Source organism: Pan troglodytes, chromosome 7 (genome assembly GCF_028858775.2).
Source record: "Pan troglodytes isolate AG18354 chromosome 7, NHGRI_mPanTro3-v2.0_pri, whole genome shotgun sequence".
NCBI lineage: Eukaryota > Metazoa > Chordata > Mammalia > Primates > Hominidae > Pan > Pan troglodytes.
The window spans coordinates 108,524,995-108,548,260 of NC_072405.2; the positions used below are offsets into that span (position 1 = coordinate 108,524,995).

Consider the following 23,266-nt stretch of genomic DNA (forward strand, 5'->3'; position numbering starts at 1 on the left):
TGAAAGTGTCCATAAAAAGGTTATCATTACAGAGAAGAAATGATCCAAGAGAAATAAAGCGTATGTTCACATAAAAACTTGTACACAAATATCCATAGCACCATTATTCCTAGTGCCCCAAAGTGGAAATGACCAAATGTCTATTGGCTGATGAATGAATAAACAAATGTGATACATTTTATATAATGGAAGATTATTCAGCCATAAAAGGGAGTGAAGTACTGGTACATGCTACAACCTAGATGAACTTTGAAAAGTTTATGCTAAGTGGAAGAATTCAGTAACAAAAGATCACAAATTATGTGATTCTATTAATATTAAATGTCCAGAATAACAAATCTGTAGAGACAGAAAATAAATCAGGGGTTTTCTTAGGGCTGGGATGAATGAGGGGCTTGGGGATGACAGCTAAAGGGTGAGGGGGTTTCTTTTTGAGGTGATAAAATGTTCTAAAATTCATTGTGGTGATAGTTGCATAACTTTGTGATATACTAAAAACCAAAAGATTGTACACTTTAAATGAGTGAATTTTATGGTATGTGAATTACATTTCAATAAAGTTGTTACTGAAAATAAAATACTTTAAAAAACACTATAGGTAGATAGAGATATTTGTCCAAAGAAACAAGATACTACAAATGTAGCTATTGCTATTTCAGTCTCTTCTCCCTCTCAGAGATAAGTAATTTTCTGAGGTTGATATATTTAATAAATATATTTCTTCCTTAGATTTTTATTATCTTTATTTTGTTAACTCAATTTTTCCGTTTTCATCTTGTTCATTTGGACTCTTAACTCATTAGCTTTTTCCCTTTCTTCTTATCTAATAATATATGAAAGTACCACTATACATTTCCCTCTAAGTACACTGTCTGTCTCAGCTTCATCTGTAGTTTGGACGTGCATAGTCATTGTCATTTAGTTCTAAATAGTTTCTTATTATCTCATGATTTTCATCTGAGCCTCAATATTATTCAAAAGTATGTTTTCTGAAAAAGTTTCTAAGTGAATGAGGTAGTTGGTTATCAATCAAATGAAGTTGGTTACCACTTTAATTATTTCTAATTTTATTAAATTATTTCTAATTTATTGAGTTTGGGTCAGAAATGTGCTGTGTGTGAATCAACATTTGCTTTATGACCTAATACATGGTATAAACAGAAATTTGTCTTGTGACCAGGTAGCATGTGGTCATTTTATAAGTTTCCATGTATGCTTGAAAAGAAAGTATTTAGTTGTTAACATTATATATATATATTCTACATATTCTATCATCTATCTATCTATCTATCTATCTATCTATCTATCTGTCTATCTATCCATCCACCCATCCATCCCATCTATCTCCATTAATACATTGCTCAAATCTTTAACACTCTTACTAAATTTTGGACTGCTTTGTCTATCAGTTGCCAAGTGAGATATATTAAAAATCTACCACAAATATGGATTTAGACATTTTTTTCCTTTTAAATCTGCTGAATTTTGAATTACATATTTTAAGGCTATACTGTTAGGTGTGTACAAGTTCAGGATTATTTTATCTCCTCAGTTAATTGTTCCTTTTATCAGTATGACTCTTTAATCTCAATAATGTTTTTGTTTTAAAGTCTATTTTATCTGATATTAATATAATATAATCACTCTTTTGATATTTCCTCTTCCTCCATCACTTTACTTTCAACATTTCTTTGTCATTACATTTTAGTTGGATCTCTTATATATAGAAAATAACTAGATTTTTTAAACTGAAATTTTCTGTCAAATGGGAAATTTAGTCCATTTACACTTATTGTGATTGTCAACATAGTTTCATTTATTTCTACTATCTTTTGTGTGTGTCTGTATTTGTAGTTATCTTGGTTTTCCTTTGCATCCCAATTTCTTCTTTCCTATATCCTGTTAGAATTGGTTGAGTGTTCTTTATCCCTCCCTCTGCTCTCACTCTTCTGGTTAGGAAGTTATACATCTTATTTCTATTATTTTAGTAAGTACTGCTATTTTTTTAAACCTTTAATTTTGAAATAATTATGGATTCATAGTAGGTTGCAAATAAATGTATAGGGGGTTCCCAGGCATATTTCCTCTAACTGCCCTCCCTAAATGTTTACATCTTACACAACTACAGTAAAATATCAAAACCAAGAAACTAGCATTGGTAAATACCTTATTTAGATTTCACCAATTATATATGAACCCATTTGTGTGTGTGTGTGTGTGTGTGTAACCACTGCCACAATCACAATATGCAGCTGTACCATCACCATAAGACTCCCTTGTATTACCCCTTTATAGATATATCCTCTTTCCCTCACCATTCCTAACCCCTACCAACCACAATCCAATCCATTCTCCATTTCTATGTTATTTCAAAAATATTGTTACATACCTAGAATCTAGAAGTATGTGTACTTTTGAAGTTGCCTTTTTTCACTAAGCATAATTTCCCTGAGTCTCATCTAAGCTGTTGGGTCATTCCTTCTCATTGCTGAGTAGTATTCCATGGTATGGATATGCCACAGTTTGTTTAATTATTCACTCATTGAATGACTTTTGAGTAGTTTCCAGTTTGGGGCTGTTTTGAACAAAGCTTCTATGAACATTCGTGTACAAATTCTACATGAAAATAAATCTTCATTTTCTGGGATAAATGCCCGAAAGTGTAATTGCTGGTTTGTGTGGTAAGTCCATTTTTAGTTTTGAAAGGAACTGCCAAACTATTTTTCAGAGTTGTACAATTTTACTTTCCCATCAGCAATATATGAGTGATCCAGTTTCTCCACTAATTTATCTGCATTCTTGACATAAATTGTAAAGTTAATCAATATTTCCAGCCTCCTGAGCATTATAAAAGCTTCCATTTGTTTTAACTACAATCTTTCTTCTGTCCTATCTCATATGTTGCTGACTAGTGTATCAGTTCTACCTTGTATTTATATCCTCAAACTAGTCATGATTATCATTATTTTTTAACCATTTTATTTTTTAGAGCAGTTTTAGGTTCATAGCAAAATTGAGAGGAAGGTACAGATTTCCTATTTTCTCCCTGCTGCCACACATGCACAGCCTTTCCCATTCTCACGAATCAAGAGTAATACATTTGTTACATTTCATGAGCCTACATTGAAACATCATCATCACCCAAAGTTCATAGTTTACATTAGGGTTCACTGTTAGTTTTTTATGCTCTATTGGTTTTGGTAAATGTACAATGACATGTATCCACCATTATAATATCATACAGAATAGTTTCACTGCCCTAAAAATCCTCTGTGCTCGCCTATTCATCCCTTCCTACCCACAACCCCTAGCAACCACTATCTTTTTACTGTCTCTATAGTTTTGTCTTTTCTAAAATATTATATAGTTGGAATCATATAGTATGTAGCCTTTTCAGATTCACTTTTTTTGCTTAGTAATATGCATTTCAACTTCTTCTATGTCTTTTCATGGCTTGATAATATTCCATTATCTGGATGTACCACAGTTTATCTATTCAGTTACTGAAGGACACCTTGGTTGCTTCCAAATTTTGGTAATTATGAATAAAGCTGCTGTAAACATCCATGTGCAGGCTTTTGTGCAGACCTATGTTTTCAGTGCCTGTGGGTAAATACCAAGGTTGCTGAATTGCCTGGTAAGAGAATGTTTAGTTTTGTAAGAAACTGCCAAGCTGTCTTCCAAAGTGGCTATACCTGCATTCCCACTAGCAATGAATAAGAGTTCCTGGTCATTATTATTGTTCCATACAGTCAATACTTGCCTTACTTATCCATGTTTACCCATTTCTTTCTTTCTTTTTTTTTTCTTTTCTTTTCTTTCTTTTTTTTTTGAGACAGTCTCACTCTGTTGCTCAGGCTGAAGTGCAGTTGCGCGATCTTGGCTCACTGCAACCTCCACCTCCCAGGCTCAACCGATTCTCCTGCCTTAGCCTCCTGAGTAGCTGGAACTAGTGCATGCCACCATGCTTGGCTAATTTTTGTATTCTTGGTAGAGACGGGGTTTCACCCTGTTGGCCAGGCTGGTCTTGAACTCCTGACCTGAAGTGATCTGCTCACCTTGGCCTCCCAAAGTGCTGGGATTACAGGCGTGAGCCAGTATACCCAGCCCATGTTTACCCATTTCTTGCTCACCACTGTTCTTATTTTAAATAACAGCTCTATTGAGATATAATTTACATTCCATAATGTTCAGCCTCTTAAAGTGTACAACTCAATAGTTTTTAATATACTCATATAGTTGTGCAGCCATCACTGCGATCTAATTTCAGAATATTTTCATCATCTGGGCGGACACAGTGGCTCATGCCTGTAATTGCAGGACTTTGGGAGGCTGTGGTGGGTGGATCACTTGAGGTCAGGAGTTCCAGACCAGCCTGGCCAACATGATGAAACTCTGTCTCTACTATTAATAAAAAATACAAAAAATTAGCTGGGCATGGTGGCACATGTCTATAGTCCCAGCTACTTGGGAGGCTGAGATGGGAGAATCGCTTGAACCTGGGAAGCAGAGGTTGCAGTGAGCTGAGGTCGCACCATTGCACTCCAGCCTGGGCAACAGAGTGAGAATCTGTCTCAAAAAAACCCAAAAAAGAATATTTTCATCACCTCAAAAAGAAACTCCATAGCCATTAGCAGTCATTTCCCATTCCCTCCTCCCCACAGTCCATGGCAGCCATCAATTTACATTCTGTCTGTATGAATTTGCCTATTCTGGACATTTTATATAAATGGACTCATACAGTATGTGGCCTTTTATGCCTGGTTTCTTTTACTTAGCATAATGTTTTCAAGACTCATCACATTGTAGCATGTACAAGTATGTATCACCTCTAGAGCATGTACTATTTCTTTTTATGGCTATGTAGTATTCCATTGCATGAACATACTACATTTTATTTATCCATTCATCAGTTGATAGATATTTGGGTTGTTTTCATGTTTTGGATATTATGTTCTTGCATCTTATTTTTTTTCTTCTGGCTTCAGTGTCCTTATTCCTGAAGAAAACTTTAGTAGCTCTTTCAATAAAATTCTTTGAATTGCAAACTCTCTGTCACTCTGCAAATATCTTCATCTTTCCTCTTGAGTAGAGAAGTAGAGGCTGACAGTAATTTTACTCAGCACTTTGATGTTATTATTCTCTTGACTTCTGGCCCTTATTGTTGTTGTTGTTGATAAGTAGGTTGTTAGTCTAATTGTTGCTCCTTTGTAGGCAATCTGTTATTTTGCTCAGAATGCTTTTAAGATTTTCTTTATCAAGGTTTTTTTTGTTTGTTTTGTTTTTGCAATTTTACTACAATTTCTGTATATGTGATTTAGGTTTTGTTTGGGACTCATGCTTCCTCAATTTGAGGATTCATGTCTTCACTAATTCTGTTAAGATCTCCACCATTATCCCTTTAAATGTCATCTACCCTTTGTTCTCTCTTTCTTCTCCATATGGAACTCCTCTTATACATTAGGTCCTTTCATTCTAACCCCTTGTTTCCTAAGATCTCTTCTATATTTTCTAACTCTTTATCCCTTTGTACTGAATTCTGCATAATTTCCTTAGATCCATCTTCCAGTTTACCTTTCCTGACTTCCCTCTTCTGAATTGAGTCTTACATATTTCTATCAGGACATGTATTATACAATACTGCAATTAATTTTTACAAGGCCATTTCTCCACTAGACTATAAGCTCCTTGAAGGCAGAGCTGTGACTTACACACCAACTCATCTTTTAAACCCTAATGACTAGTATAGACCTGGCACAGAGACATTGTTTATTAAATACCATTTGAACTAAACTATTGGATCAAATATAAACTGTCTAGAAATAGGACATTTTGACCTTTGGCACTAGAAGGATCTCAGTGAGTAACTATTTTATAATAACCGAGGTTTGAATATACCAAACACGCAGTTTCTGTGAGAGCAAAATTTGTCCCAGAGTTCAGATTTCAACAATTAAAAGTGTAGTAAAAAGCTACTTGCTGACTTTTAAAATCTAGTGAATTTGAATTATACTAAAAAAACAAGAAACATATTGGTATAAAGCAGCTGTCAGAAAGTTTCCTGATAATCCTCTGTATAAACTGATACATCTTATTCTATATTTTTTCTGAAATTTTGTCTAATTATTCAAGGTTGATTGCATGCTTATTAAATTTATTTAATACATTTCTTTGAATGGTAGTAACACAGTAAATCCTCATTAACTCCCCTAATTATTGGGGAGGAAAATTTCAAATTTGCAATGCTTTTAAAAGATGGTGGTTTGATTACCTTCAAAGACATACAGTAACTTGAGGTAACCATTACTAAATACTGCTTCCAATTACAAGCTCTGGTAAATGTACTTTAATGACTACAAATTCCTGCAATCAGAAGTATCATTTGCATACATTGAGCAGGCCCTTAGAAACTTCCCATTACATTAGATTAAAAATGTCTAGTTTACATCATTACTTATTCAGCACATTATCTCTTTTTCTAACATTTTAGAATTAATGGAAGTTTAAATATCTCTCTCTTTCTCTTGTTTTCTCTTTCTTCTACTCCCCCACTTCCCTGTCCTTTCACTGGTCAGGGAAGAGAACAGAGCCAGAGAAGGAAAGTGTCTTATGCAAAGTCACACAGCTAGATAGCAGCCAAATTTTGAGCCCAAGGCACCCAGGTCAAGTCTGAATCACTATTTATCTGTAGAATGCAATAGATAACCTTTTGGCTAGTCAATGTCAATGTACCACAATTTTTTAATTAGCAGAATTTGTTTCTTTTTCTCAATACAAATGAAATAAAGCAATGACAATAGTTAGGAGGAAAGGTTGTTCCACATCTTAATAATGTAGTTATAAGTAGAGGCCAGAAACACAGGAAGATGCCTTTAATTAATGTCTGCAGTGCTCACTGTTGTCACCACTGCAGCGTAATTTCTGGCTTTTCCAGGATGTCTTGGCAAATACGTGGTGGCAGCCACAGCATACAATTTATATAGAATGAGGTTCAAAATAGCAGCATTGATAAGTATTCAGATATTGTAATTGTATTTGGAATAACAATTTTCTATCCTACTTTTATTAGCCAGAATGATCTTTAGATATTTCAAATTGACCTGTAGTACTGTGTTATTGACCTGTAATCCATTGTGGAGCGAAAGCAGTGATTTGGCCGTATGGAGACAGGATATGGTAATACAGGGGTGTGTGGAATTGGTGATCTGTCCCAGCTCTGGCTTTGAACTCAACCATATTCCTGGCTCTGTCTTCAAAACATAAATTCAAAATCAGATCCCAGTGGAGCTAGTACATGGCAGAAAAGCACCACAGATTCTGAGCTCATTTTGAACACAGTAATGGTTGTATGCAACCCACAACTGGAATAATGCTTTGTATGCAACTCACAACTGGAATAATGCTATCTCTTGTTCCTGGCAATAAAACATGCATGAACTGGAAATGAGATCTAGTGTCTTGTATCAGCAATAGTACAGATTGAGTGATTTAGGTCAACTAATTACTGCAGAAATGACCGTAATGGCCTGTACACACCAGGGGACGTGTCTGAGACATGGGTGTTCAGCTCACCCCATTTCATGGTGAACTCTTAGGAATGAGCTGGAGTTGTTTTGCATTTGTACCCAGTAGACAGGTAGGCACATGATATATCTCCAGGACAGTTAGGACAGGACAAGAAGACACCCAAACTCTTAGAGATACATCTTTAAGCATTTAGGGGTAAAGATTTATAACATGTGCCTCTGACTTTCAAATAGTCCATTACTATATATATATATATATATAGAGAGAGAGAGAGAGAGAGAGAGAGAGAAAGAGAAAGTGAGAGAAACAAATATTTCACAATGTTAACAATTGGTGAATCTCCAGGTGAGGGACATATGGTATTTATTGTACTACTCTTTTTTACTTTTCTATAGGTTTAAAATTTTCCAAGCTAAAAAATTTTAAATACACCCTCCTTTGCAGGCTCAGTGAAATTAAGGAGAAGATGGATTTATTTAAAAATAGAGTTAAGAGGAGATGATAACAAGAGAAGAAATGAAAAGGAAGCTGGCAGAACCAAGAAAAGATGTTAAGGAGAAAAATAAAACCATTGCGCAACTGAAGACCGCATGTAGGCACTGCTTGAGAAAAACACACTATGTAGAGGGAAAGGACATGAAATGAAAGTGATTAGAGAGAAGAGGAGACATGTAGGGGACAGACAACTTCAGTAAGCTCACATCAGGATGTTATCCATTCAGTCATGCATCCATTTGGTATTCATTCAGCAACTGCTAAATGTTAGGTCCTATGTCAGGAATCAAGGATGCAAAGTACCCCCAAGAAGCTCAGAAGGAGTAGAAGGATGTTACCAGATGCTGGGAAGGGTACTGGGGTAGGGGGCGGTGAGGTGGGGATGGTTAATGGGTACAAAAAAACAGGAAGAATGAGTAAGATCAACTATTTGATAGCACAACAGGGTGACTACAGCCAATAATAACTTAAATGTGCCTTTAAAAATAACTAAAAGAGTATAATTGGATTGTTTGTAATGCAATTATAAAAGCCTGAGGGGATGGATTCCCCATTCTCCATGACGTGATTATTAAACATTGCATGCCTGTATCAAGACATCTCATGTACCCCATAAATATGTGTACCTAATAGGTACCCACAAAAATTAAAAATTAAAAAATTTTAAAAGGGAAGCTGAGAAGAAGTAGAGAAAGCAACCACTAACAAGCAGAGCACAGCCTGTTCAGTCTCTAATAGAGGTGTGCTCCGCAAAACCCCAGGGAATAGAGAAGACAGAGTACAAATCTGTCTAGGGTAGGGACTGTACTTGTTTGCTGTGGCCGTTGTACCAAATTACCACAAAACATGGTGGCTTAACATAACACAATTTATTCTCTCACAGTTCTGGAGGCTAGAAGTCCAAATTCAACTTCATTGGGCTGAAATCAAAGAGTCAGGAGGATACCTGTGATGGCATTTAGGCCCACCTGAGTGAGCCAGGACACTCTCTCCATCTCAAGATCCTTACTTGAATCACATCTGCAAAGCCCTCTTTCTGCCAGGCAAGGTAACATTCAAAGAAGACTTTGGGATCTAGATGCAGATATCTTTTGCTGGGGGATCTTTGTTCAGCCTACTCCAGGGATGGAGTTAGGGAAGCCTCGCAGGGTGATATCTCACCAGGGTGAGTGCATTCCGGCAAAGGGCAGGGCAAGTACAGGGGCCCAAGGTGCAGCAAACAAGGGGCCCTGCAGGCCTGAAAGCAGAGGACTGCAGTATAGCTGGTCTGGAGAGGCAAGCAGGAGACGTTTTGTGCCACGGATCCGTAGGCGGTGCTAAGACACAAAGAACTCAAAGAACACAAAGACACAAACTAGAGAAGGATAAGTCCAGATTTGGCTTTTGGAAGACTCATCCTAGCTGCAGTGTGGAGGATGGACTGGCAAGGAGACCAGGGAACAGGAAGACCAAGCAGGAGATAGATCTAGGAGTTCAGACAAGAAGTAGGGGCAATGAGGATAGTTAATTAAAACAGGGTCCTAAAGAAACAATACCAGCTGGGCGTGGTGGCACGCACCAGTAGTCCCAGCTACTCAGGAGGCTGAGGTGGGAAGATCACTTCAGCCCAGCAGTTTGAGGCTGCAGTGAGCTATGATTGTACCACTGCATCCAGCCTGGGCAACAGAGTGAGACCCTGTCTCTAAAAACAAAAAAGAAAAGAAAAAAGAAACAATATTCATAGCAGCAAACATTGGAGACAACCTGAACTACGGTAATGCTTTTTAGATTACTGGGTGGGTTGTGCTATTTTTACCACTAATCTCCTTTGTTCTTGTAGATAATTGAGTTGTCTGCAATACTAACACAAACCGAGTTAAAACTATAATCCTATATGTAAAAAAGAAGAAAGAAAAATTTTCAGTCAGGAGCAGATTTTTAATTTGTTATCTTGGTTATTGTATGCTATTGGGTTGTTGTGTCCCTATCCTGAGAAAGCTGTACAACACCAGATCCAAATCGGGTTATTTACAAGCCAACATAAAGGCTCAGGGTTACATAACACAGTACATCATTGCTATTCTACAAGCTGTTTCATGCCAATTTTTAATCAACCTTAAAGCCTAGGCAGAAAACCCCAACATATTGCCTTCCCATGCAATTAAGAACGATTACATTTGTCTTTTACTAGGGAACACATTTATTTATATAATTGTACATTCTTTGTTTTTAAAAACAAAATTTCATTAAAAATAAGCCTGAGTTTTACTAAGAAGCCACCAGGTTTTTTCATTTCTGAGAAATATAAGTCTCAGCAGAGCAAATTTATGGAAAAAGCAATACATTTAATAACACACCCTTTGAGGGCTTTTAACACTTTGTCAAATGGAGAGCAACAATAGTCAAGAAAAGGTGAGATTCCAGTTAAGGAAGTCTTAAACTTGGTTCTATTACAAAACAGCTTAATCCTGTATAATATTGGGGAGGAAATTTTTGAAACAAAAACAGACATGCTGAACACAAAGAATGCCACTGTCTATGTCCAGGTCAATATAGGGCCTTATAATTTTCATGTTTTACAACATGTTTATTATAATAGTTTTAACAACCCATAATCCTTTGTTTCCAAAGAAGCAGGATTGCAGGCCACCTTTTGCAGGCCCAGCCCAGGTTTGGAACAAGGCTTCCTCTGCAAAAGCTGGATGCTGTGAGCTCTGTCAGCTGCAATGCTCTACCCCACACCTGCCTGGGTTTCCGGAGTGCATACTCTATTTGGGAGCAATGCCTGCCTTGAACTCCAACAGTATTTTGTCAGCATCTTTCCCCAAAGACTAAACTCTACAGCCTATATCAAGTATCAGCCACTGGGTGAGTTTCTGCCTTGATATGGGGAGGGATTGTGATGATGTTGCCACTCACTCACTGATCTCTGCCAGAGACTCCTGAGGCCCTCACCACCCACCAGATTATACCTTTCTGAAATCGAGGCAGACAATCAAGTTCAAGTGTGCTATACCCCTTAGACATTGTGACTTGGGCTCTTCACAACCTCTAAAGGGCCAATCCTCACAGCCAGGCTAATTTCCTCATCCCCAAGCCCACTATTCCTGGCAAAAGCCTCACATCCCACTGACATAGCAGCCAGGTCCCAACACACCTCATGGTCAATGCTCATATGACACCCACACGATTCACTGATGGCAATTGTCATTTGGGTCGAACTGCCCATTTCTCTACCATTGTGACTCCAGCGGCCATATCCAAATGTACATCACAATGTTTCCTCTTCTGCTTTGGCTCTCTTATTCACAATCACAAAACAGTACCATGTTAGTTCTGGAAGTTTAATGTAAATAGCTCACCAGGTTATATAAGGAGGGTGACTTCTAACCACTCTTTCAAATGTTTTTCAAGTATTTCTAAGGCATTCTCTCTCTCTCTCTCTCTCACACACACACACACACACACATACACACACAGTGTATATTACAAAAAATGCAGCTACTTTTTGAGGTCATAGTCCATGTTTTCTGACTCTTTGGTAATACTGCCTTATAGAGAAGGCCTCTCTGCTTACGGTTTTTCTTGAATGGAATGTTGGTTACATTTTGGACCCTCATTGATTCACTGACCCAGCCTAATGTGGGCTGTGATAAGAGGGAACACAATGCAGACAGCCCCCAAAACAGCCCTGGAACGATCAGAGCCCTGCAAGTCCAGAGGCTGAAGAGGAAATAAAGACCCCCAGAATTCACAGGATTCACCTCAAACTTGAATGAGATATTCACAATGCTAACATGACCCCTAGGACTCTATACAGCATTATATCTGCACACCATAACCTAAGTCAGCTAAATGCACTAAACTTGTCCTACCTACTGAAGAGGTGTTTGTTGATAAGAAATTGCCAAGCAAGAAGCAAGATAGAGACCAAGCAGAGGACACTACCTTTGCCATTTATTCCCTTTAATTTTTCTATCAGTAGGAATAAGTAGAGGCCTTTCTAGAATTCCTTGGGGGCAAGGAGAAATATATTTAGAACTTGGAAATAGTCACTGCTTAGGGATGATACTTTTGAAAATATTTCAGAAATTAAACCTGTACTGGTCAGGTCCCACCAACAAAGACAAGGCAGAGTAAGTGGGTTATTCTGGGGAGCCGCTCATGTGAGCCAGGACACAGAAATGAAAGGTCCTGGGTGAGCTGGGAGTGGTGTTAGTCCAAGGGTGTCCCATGAGGACAAAAATCCATAGGAGGAGGACTTGAGCCCACCTGTGGGGACATTGCTGTTGGGGCATACAGTGCCCTTTCTCTTGGTTACAGGACTCCTATTTCAGGTGGGTGTCCAGTCCTTCTCAAGGGTGCCCATGTGCTTTGGGAACACTAAGCCTGGTAACTCCAGCCTTGGCGACTGGTATGAGACAGGACATGGTCTTAACATCATCCAATCAGACTAAAGCCCATGTTTTTTCATTAGTGGTTGAGAAAGTCAAGCTCTTTCTTCCAGGGGGGTGAAAGGAAGTATGTACCCTAGAGGGGCAAGCCTGCTAAAAGTGGAACCAACAACCCTGAAGAACAAAAGTTGAAAATGAGAGTGAGGAACTGAGGATTCACCATATTTTTAAAGCCCCCCTGGATGGAGGCTTGACTGAACCTAGAGTTCTTCTGGCCTTTTACATCATCCAAATGGATTACTTTCTTTTCTTATTTAAGTCAGTTAAAGTTAGTTTCTTTCTTTCTTTTTTTTTTGTAACTTGCAACCTAAAGCCTCTTAACTTACAAAGCATTCATGGTAGGGAAGCCGAGTTCAAAGACCAGAAGAGAGACTGACTCCTCTTGCAAGCTAAAGAAATCAGGTCAATAGTCCAAGTTCCTGAAGGAGGAAACAATTTGAGAGTTGCAAAGAAGGTGAAGTGGGGTCAAGTGATGAAATGGTTTAAATGTATCCCCCAAAGTTCATGTGTTGGAAACTTAATCTCCAATGCAACAGTATTGAAGGTGTGACCTTTATGAGGTGATGAGGTCATGAGGGCTGTGCCTTCATGAGTGGATTAATGTCTTTGTTTCTGGGGTAGGTTTCTTATAAAAGCAACTTTGGCCCTCTCTTGCTTTCTCTTGCACATTCTTTCACCATGTGATGCCTTCCCTCATGTTATGACACAGCAAGAAGGCCCTTACCAGATGCAGCCCCTGGACCTTGGACTTCTCAGCCTCCAGAACCATGAGCCAAATAAACTTCTATTGTTTATCAATTACCCAGTCTGTGGTATACTATTATAGCAGCTCAAAAAAGACTAAGCTGATTTAGGGAACCAGTGCTGAGGCCACAGGCAAGCAGCCAGACACTCATTTTATGCAGACCTGGTATGACCTGCCAAGCTCAGGGTGGGTCTCTGAAGAAGTCATGTTGGGGCAAATGCAATCTTCAGTGAGGCATGGAGCTCATAACTAAATATATGTTAGCCCATATTTACATTAGGGATCAGTCAGCACCTCCTGATATGTGCCAAAGATGGCAAGATACCTTGTTGAGGCTAGGCATGGTGGCTCATACCTGTAATCCCAGCACTTTGGGAGGCCGAGACAGGTGGATCACCTGAGGTCAGGAGTTTGAGACCAGCCTGGCCAACATGGTGAAACCCTGTCTCTACTAAAAATACAAAAATTATCTGGGCGTGGTGGTACACGCCTGTAGTCCCAGCTACTCAGGAGGCTGCGGCAGGAGAATCACTTGAACCCAGGAGGCAGAGGTTGCAGCGAGCTGAGATCATACAACTGCAACTGCACTCCAGCCTGAGTGACAGAGTGAGACTGTCAAAAAACAAAACAAAACAAAAACAAACAAACACGTTGAGACTGACCAAGGGCTGGGAAAGTGACATGGTGAGGCAAATGTGTAGTGTGTACATCCTGAGAGCTATATGGAGGGGCAGTAGAGTGCTGTCTGTCAGGCCTCATGCAATTAGGATGCTTTGGTGGGCCATGACAGACTGGGTGAAGAGATTTGACTTTATGTAAAATGTAAGTGTATTGGAACATAGGATGGGGAAGGGGGTAGTTAACAGAAGTTATAAATGGAATAGAGGACTATCGGTCTTTCAGGAAAAAAAAACAAGCTAAAATAAATGGCACAAAGTCTTATGTTAACACTAAATGAGCTTTCCTAGGCTGGGGTGGTGGTCCTACTGGTTGGTTAAACTACAGTCAGGGTCTAATGATGACACTATTGCCACCAAACACCTCTATCAGCTGTTCCCAGTGCTACACGCACCACCTTTCTAACCTAGAAGTCTGGAAAGTGGCTGAAGACATGGGAAGAATCTCTGCCTTAGTACTTCGAGATATCAAGTGCTCCAAGAAAATGACTCTCATTAGGAAGTGTTCTGAAATGTGACTGAAAGGGAGGCAAACATCAAAGAGCGTGAGGAAGGCACTAGATGCAGAGAAATAGTGGTTATGGTTTAAAGAAAGCAAAGTTACATTAAATAACTGACATAATTTTTCTTATTTCTATTTGCAATGAGCTGAGTCCAAAAATTACTGATTATTCGATATATATTTTTATGACATGTCCTATAATATAGGTTGATTGCAATGTAATAATAGCTAGTGTTTATTGGGTACTTGCTATGTGTCTGGCATTTTGCTAACTATTTGACATGCATTATCTTATTTTGTGCCTACAACAACTCTATAAGGTACATATGTATTATTATTATTTCCATTTATATAGAGAAAGCCGAGAAATGGAGAAATTGAGAAACTTGGCAACACATCCAGTAAAGAGCTGAAGCTTTTATAACAGCACAATACAGGAACAAAAAGGATAGCTTTGGGGAATGCCAGCCTTTCCAAGGTAAGTTATCAAATGCCAGTGTGAACAATCATCAACACTGGAAAAAGAAATTGTTTAATTCTCATAAGCTAACAAAATGAATATGACATACCATTTCCCATGCTACCTAGGTGAAGCATGCAAGTTGAATAGTCATAGCAATGCTAGTATTATTTTTTATTTTATATATATATATTTTAATTATTATACTTTAAGTTTTAGTGTACATGTGCACATTGTGCAGGTTAGTTACATATGTATACATGTGCCATGCTGGTGTGCTGCACCCACTAAGTCGTCATCTAGCATTAGGTATATCTCCCAGTGCTATCCCCCCCCCTCCCCCCACCCCACAATAGTCCCCAGAGTGTGATATTCCCCTTCCTGTGTCCATGTGATCTCATTGTTCAATTCCCACCTATGAGTGAGAATATGCGGTGTTTGGTTTTTTGTTCTTGCAATAGTTTACTGAGAATGATGATTTCCAATTTCATCCATGTCCCTACAAAGGACATGAACTCATCATTTTTTATGGCTGCATAGTATTCCATGGTGTATATGTGCCACATTTTCTTAATCCAGTCTATCATTGTTGGACATTTGGGTTGGTTCCAAGTCTTTGCTATCGTGAATAATGCCGCAATAAACATACGTGTGCATGTGTCTTTATAGCAGCATGATTTATAGTCCTTTGGGTATATACCCAGTAATGGGATGGCTGGGTCAAATGGTATTTCTAGTTCTAGATCCCTGAGGAATCGCCACACTGACTTCCACAATGGTTGAACTAGTTTACAGTCCCACCAACAGTGTAAAAGTGTTCCTATTTCTCCACATCCTCTCCAGCACCTGTTGTTTCCTGACTTTTTAATGATTGCCATTCTAACTGGTGTGAGATGGTATCTCATTGTGGTATTACATAGACAACCGTGAAGATAATTATTTTGATGAGTAAATTACTACAATAAATTGTCATACGGAAAATATCCAGATCAAGAATAGAAATTGGGTCCCCACACAAACCCTCCCTTTCTCTCCTCCCATCACAACCCTCTCTCTTCCCCAGAGGAATCGCTGGCCTGACTTTGTGGCAATCACTTTCTTGCTTTTCCTTATAGCTTTATCACCCAAGTGTGTGCTCCCAAATACTATAGTAAATGGTGTCTTTTTCTGCTGTGTCTTTTAGGTCTATTTTAATCTATAGGTCATCCAACTATCCATTTTTTCCACTTTTTTCCTCATAAAAATGATTTTTTAAGAAACCCTAAATACTATAGTAAATGGTGTCTTTTTCTGCTGTGTCTTTTAGGTCTATTTTAATCTATAGGTCATCCAACTATCCATTTTTTCCCCTTTTTTTCCTCATAGAAATGATTTTTTAAGAAACCAGGCCATGTATGCTGTAAGCTGGCAGTTTCCCATAGCCTGGATTCAGCTGATTGCATCAATGCGAATATTATAACTATGTAGTATGACTCAAGCCATAAGGAGGGTATCAGGTAGATTTAAATGCAAATATCTGGTCTGCCACATATACAAGTATATTAAAACTCAGTTCCTCTAACAAGGGCCCCGGGGACTTATTTATTGATTTACAAAAGTTTTGAACAGTTGCTTTGAGGTAATCTCTTAATCTCTTTCTTCCTCCCTCTTCCTTCTTCTTGCTTTTTTTTTTTTCTTTTTAAGGGACAGCATTGTTCTATGTTGCCCAGGCTGGTCTTGAACTCTTGGGCTCAAGAGATCCTCCTGTCTCAGCCTCCTGAGTAGCTGGGACTACAGGCACGAGCTACCATGCTTGGCTTCTTGCTGCCCTATACATACATCTCCTAGAAAATCTGATAAAGGAAAAAATGTCACATTGGATACATAAGGAAGGGAACAAAATCAAGTACAAACAAAACAAAATAGAAAAAGGATTTTTCTTTGGAAGGAAATGGAAAGGACCAGCAAGCAACCTCTACTCAGCCCTTTGATTATTTGAAAGTTTTGCACTATTCTTTCTTTAAGGGATAGTCATATGCAGCTACTAGCAGAAAAGAGATAGATGGTAGCAAAGCAAAATTAATAAAAGGGTAATATAAAACTCAGCATGATTTTTCTCAAGTCCAGCAAGACAGAAGCCTTAATCATTTTCCCCTCGCATGGACTCTTACCACATTGTTTTCAAGCCTTAGTTTCTAACAATGGCCTTCAGGCATGGAATAAAAGTAGTTTTGCAGTTAAACCCACTTGCTGTAAGATCTTGGGGCAAGTTATTTAACACAAGTGTCCTTACATGAGCAGTGAGGATAACACATACCTTACGAGGTTGAGGGGGGCTCAAATGAGATAACAGCTATAAAGTGTCACATAGTAAATGCATAACAAATGTCAGTCTCCTCACTGTCCTCCTCCCTGCCAAGTTGTATCAATTTTCCCTTAAATATGTTGACTTTAAAATCCAAGCCATTGAAAATCAAAAGTTCAAAGAAAGGGCATAAAAAATCCTGAAGTTTCATCTCACCCTATGCAGAATAAACCTTTCTGACTATGTCCTTGTGAATTTAGACATTTAACAATATGCATAAACTTAAAGAACCAACAACAAAATCCTCCTTCTCATTATTTCCCACATTTTCCCTCTTCTGTCCATTCTCTCTACAAACTTTGCTGGTTTGGCTCTTATTTATTCAACCACATAACATGAGGGAAGCTGGAGATCTTTTGGTCCAACTTTAATTTTTACCAATAAGGAAACTGACGTCCATAGAAATTAAGTGACTTGTCCAAGTATGCTAGTTAACAGCAGAGGTGACAGACTCTAGCACTGGTTGCAAATTAAATGCCTATGTTTTGAAATTTCACATGGACCCCATAAATATGTACAAGTATTATGTATCCATAAAAATTAAAAAATCTTAAAAAATGCATATGGGGGTCAGTAGGTAAAAGAAAAGAGAACCAAGAGAGCTGCAGCGGGGAGCACAGCTTGCTTTAAACATGAGATCCAGCTCAGTGATCATGTGGGGGAAAAGGCCCGGCATTGCTGGAACTCCTAATATTTAAAAAGATGATGGAAACTTGAAATTTTATATTTAATCTTCTCATTTTTAAGTGTTGGCAATGTATTGAAGACTTTGAAGCCTCTCTGCTGGTCAAACAAGATGTATCTGTAGGCTGGATTTAGTCCACAGCTGGCCAGTTTGAAAACTGAATCCTGCTAGCCTTAATTTACATTTTTTAAAATTTAATTTGCTTTGATTCCTGCACTCCCGCTCAAAAAAATCTTCAATGGCTCCCCACTGTCTGCAAGGTAAAGTCCAAACTTTGTCACCAGTCCTTCAAAGCAACCCATGACTATATCCAAGACCCCAAACCATATTTCTACCTTATAGTCAGTCTCCATCTTCCACCGCAACCAGAATGATACTTGAATTGTACTCTAGGAAGGAAAATATTCAGAAAGGCACCAGTCCTGGCCATGAGGGCTGCTTCTGGGTCCCTAAGCTTTTTCCTTTCCTGCAGTGCCCTACACTGTGCATGCCTATCAATGAAACCCTGTCCATCATTAACCGTCCAGCTCAAATACCACCTCTCCACAAAACATCCCTGATGGCCCAGCCAAATGCCCCTTTGCTCTGAATTTCCATGGGACTTTACATCACTCACATGACACTTACAACATACTGCCTTGTTTTGGCATTACCTACATAGCTCATTTTCCCAAACACCTAATAATATTCACAGAAGGAAGAGTTTGGGTTTTGCACTATATTGAATATCTCTGCAGTGCTTTGTACATAGCATGGAGCTCAATAAACATCTTGGGAACATTATCCTTCTCTACTGAAAACTTGTGGATCAAACATAAAGTGCCTTTTGTTTACCTGGCACAACTCCATCACTTCTATACTTCTATAGGCCAGGCTTTTCACCAAGCACACAGCGTCTGAGTAGTGCAAAGGGCAAAGACTTCACTTCCCTGCTCCTAAGACATCTTCCCCCACTGAACTACTACTTTTGAGTTGCTTTGAGGTTTCTTCCTCCAGAAGCACTCACACCTTTGTCTTAGACAACATTGATTCTAAGTGGCCACTGTTAAACATCTATTACATGAAAGCATTCCAGGGAAGTTTGTCTTTTTCTATGTAGTAAGGTTAATTGATCAGATTTGATGATAATCACTTTGGAAGGGATAAAGGGACAGAGAACTAGGCTATCAGCCAACACGCACTGTGCAAATATTTTAGTTGTGATAAAACCAATGGAGGCAAGCAAATAAGCATCATTAAGCTGTGGCTAGTTAGCAACCAACATTCATTTTGATTGTGGGAGTGACACATTTATATCTCACACTTTGTTTTTCTGGAGCCACACCCATTTTCAGCCATTTCTATTCAGTGTCAAAAAAGACAAGAAAAATTAGACTCAATTTTATTTTTACTGGCCTGGACAACACCAGAGGCACTCAATAAAATGCTTCTCGAGTAAACTTTTTAAAAATTAATTTTTACTTTTGCTTAACACAAATGCAATTACTGAAAAGATAAAATACCACCGTCTTATAAGAGGGCCTAAATTTGCACAATAATGAGAAAACTTGATACGGTTTTATCTCAAACCAGCAGTTTAGATGTCAGCTCAGTAATTTCAATTAGCACATTCTGGATACATCCTTTCTAACCTGTACAAATACACACTGTCAAAGGCAAATTAAGCCTTGCAAACAGTATTTATTTGCCTCGCATTTATGTCACATGATAATCTGTGTTTGGATATCAGACAGCCAAGACAATCAAGAATTCCAGGAAATGTCAAAGAAAACTAATGACTACAGAGGTTTCCACTGTGAAAACAATGTCCTGTTTTTGGATGATCACATCTGCTAACCCTCTATTTTTTTTTTTTTTAATCAAGAGGGGATAGATAACTCATTCTTAAACTTATATTGGGAATGCTTCTAATAAAAGAATAATATAATAGATAGACTCAAGTTCCCATAAAAATGATGCTTTTCTTTGTAATTCCTGTGGGTAGAAGAAAGGAGAAATGGGGTTGGATTACAAACATTGATCAAGAGGCTCTGAGTACCCTCATTTTTCCTATTTTTATATCTTTTATGATGAAATGACTTAAAGCAATACTCTCCCCTCTTGAAAACTAATAAAGTGAACATGCTTATTTATCTTACTTATTCTTTATACAAATATATTCTCTTCTGCATTCAGAAATTAATATTTAAAACACTTCAGGCATAAAAGGAATCCAGATCTTTGATAATTGGTTAAACTCTCCGATTTAGAACAACAGCAACAAATATTTTCTGATTATATTGTTGCAAAAATAAAAGTATCCATGGTTTTGTTAAAGAACAAGAACAAAGTAACACATTTAATGAAAACAGGAGGAAGCCTGGAATCCACCGTGATAAAACTCAGTTGCAATATGAACGCTGCTAGAGGAAGGGCTGGCCAGAACTCTTCCTCATCTTAAACCAAGCCAAAAATAAATGGGCGGCTCCAAGTCCCTTTGATTTTGTTAAATGTATATTTCCAGTGTAAACTGGCGTTGTTTAAGTTAACAAAGTTTTCCCAAAGGGCCGGTGGGAAAGAATGAGAGTCCTGCAAATGCAACCTGAGAAAATGTGTTCCTCGCACGGAAATGGAAGAGCTGTGTTGAGATACCAGGGACACACGCAGGGCATCTGCGCGAGGTGACATGAGGCTGCCCTTAATGAGTTTTCTGCTTCTGACAACAGGGTGTCACTTTTTTTCTTTTCTTTTAACTGTAAAAGGATCCTGGGGTGAAAATGAGTGGAGAATTGCCCCCACACTCCTAGATTCCTTCCGGGAGAAGAGGGCGGACGCAGGCTGGGGAGGCGGGATCGGGACCCGGAGGTCCCAGGAACGGGTGGCTGAGGTCAAGGCCGAAGACCTGGGCGCCCACTCCCAGTGCCGGGTGCCCGGGAGAGGAAGACTGGGCGGACCCCCGCGCTCCCGGATGAGGCGGACTTAGGTCAATGCGGGAAACATCGCATGTCAGCTCTTCCCACTCGGAGAGGCCGGGTGTCTTCCTGAGAGCTGGCAGGAAAGCGGCCGAGGCGCAGAGGCGCCCGGAGCCAGCCGCCCCGGCCGCGTCCCCACAGGGCTGCGGTGGCTGCGGGGCGGCCCTTACCTGGTTCCTGCGGTACCAGTCACCCGAGAGGGAGCCGTTGCCGGCGCCTGGTGCCCCGTACGTGAAATTCAGTGACAGCTCGTCCAGGGCGGCCGAGGCGGCGTCCCCGGGGCCCGCGGGCGCCAACACTGCCATGAGGTCTCGCTCCCGGCGCTCGGGCTCCGGCTCGGGCTGCGGCCGCCTCCCCGCCCTGTTGCACCGCGAGGAGGCCGCGCCCGGGCCGCGCCGCAGCCACTTCCTGCTCGGTGCCCGGGCGAGGCGGGCGCGCCGAGGCCACCTGGCTCCCGCCCCCGCGCGGCCGTAGGTGCTCCCAGCCTGGCCGGGCGCTGCCTCCTCTCCTCCTCCGGTGCGAGGTGTCCGCGGGGAGCCCGGCGGTCTGCGGCCTCCCGGGGCCGCCCGGCTCGCACCGCGCCCTCCTTCCGCTGGGCCAGTGTCTGCATCCTCGGGGCCGCACTGCCCAAGGGGGCAATCCCCGCGGCCGTCCGCAACAGGTCCCCGCGCCTGTCGGGGCCAGAATCAGATCATCTCCGATGTAAACATTTGTCCAAGTCAATGGAAGAGGAGGAGACACTGACTAACCCAAAGCAGCTATCATCTCCCATCTCTACCTGGCAATTCCAGTCCTCTATCACATATGTAGTGTTTCTCACCGATATTTTAAAAATTGATTGCATATGAAAAAGTCATGAGTTCCCAGAAATATTGTAAGCAATATGAGAAAAAAAGATCCGAGCGATTGAATCTCAGTGCCAGTGCTTGATAGATCTTTAGTAAATATTCCTTGAATGAGGAATGTGGTAGCCATAGGACCCCAGTGTGCGATGACTGGATTGGGTTTTCTTCAGATGGGACCAGGTGGAATTGCTGAAAAGTTGCCAGCTACTGTATATGTGAATTTAGGATGAAAGATAAATGTTGTTATTAATCTTAAGAACTCTAACGAGATGTTCTGGTTTTACCTGTATTCAAATTCTAATGTGTGACCACAAATGATCTGTAGGGTATTTCTCACTTTAAAAAAACCATGATTCTATACTGTTGCCTGAAGGCTGATAGTTGCCTTCTTTTGTTTACACAATGCTGAGGTTTTTCTTAGATAATGTGCTTTGACTTCCATGAGTTCATGAAAGAGAGACCTTCAAGAAAAGAGAATTGCTGCCTAGAAGGGAGCAGGGACAGTTTTCAGTGTTTCTTAGGGGAAATGTGCAAATGAGAGAAAAGAGTGAGAAAAAGTCATTTCACATACAGAAAAAACAAGACATGTCGTCTCAGAAATTGTGTAGTTTCTTGCTTAAGCACTCGAGATGTTCAGTGAACAGCTAACAATTGTAGGTAACTATTCCCAATTTTAAGAGGCTGATTTACTTCAAATAAATATCTGAAGGAAAAAGGTCTCTATTTGTTATATTACATTTTATTTTATTTTTTGAGACAGGGTCTTTCTCTGTTGCCCAGGCTGGAGTGCAGTGGTGTGATCTTGACTCACTTTAGCCTCATATTCCTGGGCCCAAGTGATCCTCCCACCTGGGACTACATACAGGTGCATGCCACCATGCCCAGCTAATTTTTTTTTTTTTTTTTTTAGATAGAGTCTTTCTCTCTTGCCCAGGCTGCAGTGCAGTGGCACAATCTCAGCTCACTGCAACCTCTGCCTCCTGGGTTCAAACAATGCTCCTGCCTCAGCCTCCTGAGTAGATGGGACTACACGTGCACACCACCAAGCCCAGCTAATTTTTGTATTTTTAGTAGAGACAGGGTTTCACGGTGTTGGTCAGGCTGGCCTCAAGCTCCTAACCTCCAGTGATCCCCCTGTCTTGGCCTCCCAAAGTGCTGGGATTACAGGTGTGAGCCACCACACCTGGCCCTGGCTAATATTTTTCTATTTTTTTGTAGGGACAGGGTCTCGCAATTTTTCCTAGGCTGGTCTAGAACTCCTGGCCTCAAACAGTTGTCCCACCTCGGCCTCCCAAAGTGGTGGGATTACAGGTGTGAGCTGCCATGCCTTGTCTGATAAGTTTTCTATAACATCACATTCATTGATATTGGTGACTTCATTAATGCTTCTTTCTCTTCACATGCTTTAGGGTGCAAGTAACAGAGTATCCAAATAAAAGTGGCTTAAACAATAATTATCTGCTATCTCCAGAGGAATGTGTCTCTATGTGGTTCTATTATGTCGTCACTTCCACCTTTCTGCTCTGCTATCCCTAAGGTACTGGTCTTGTCCATTGAGGGAGGAAAGCCTTTTCCAGAATCCTCCTGGCATCCTTTCACCTC

General features: G+C 39.9%; 1 protein-coding gene and 1 long non-coding RNA gene across 5 annotated transcripts in view; one reads left to right on the top strand and one right to left on the bottom strand.

Moving 5' to 3' along the window:
• NIPAL2 (NIPA like domain containing 2) overlaps positions 1 to 21,490 on the bottom strand; it is a 112,035-nt gene extending 90,545 nt beyond the window's left edge. The window contains exon 1 of one of the 3 annotated variants that reach the window (XM_519876.8): positions 20,990 to 21,490. In XM_519876.8, coding sequence (XP_519876.2) covers positions 20,990 to 21,124 — 135 coding nt within the window. In that variant the 5' untranslated portion in view covers positions 21,125 to 21,490. The remainder of the gene's footprint in view (positions 1 to 20,989) is intronic. The other 2 variants (XM_009455694.5, XM_009455695.5) reach the window with 2 other exon arrangements.
• The window catches only part of LOC107976394 (uncharacterized), a 136,420-nt gene that overhangs the window by 103,877 nt on the left and 9,277 nt on the right, over positions 1 to 23,266 (top strand). The window contains exons 8-12 of one of the 2 annotated variants that reach the window (XR_010159290.1): positions 7,972 to 8,218; positions 8,906 to 9,070; positions 10,633 to 10,869; positions 14,735 to 14,857; positions 23,074 to 23,201. This is a non-coding gene — a long non-coding RNA (uncharacterized LOC107976394). Of the gene's footprint in view, positions 1 to 7,971; positions 8,219 to 8,905; positions 9,071 to 10,632; positions 10,870 to 14,734; positions 14,858 to 23,073; positions 23,202 to 23,266 lie in introns of those variants that run through there. The other variant, XR_008536794.2, reaches the window with a different exon arrangement.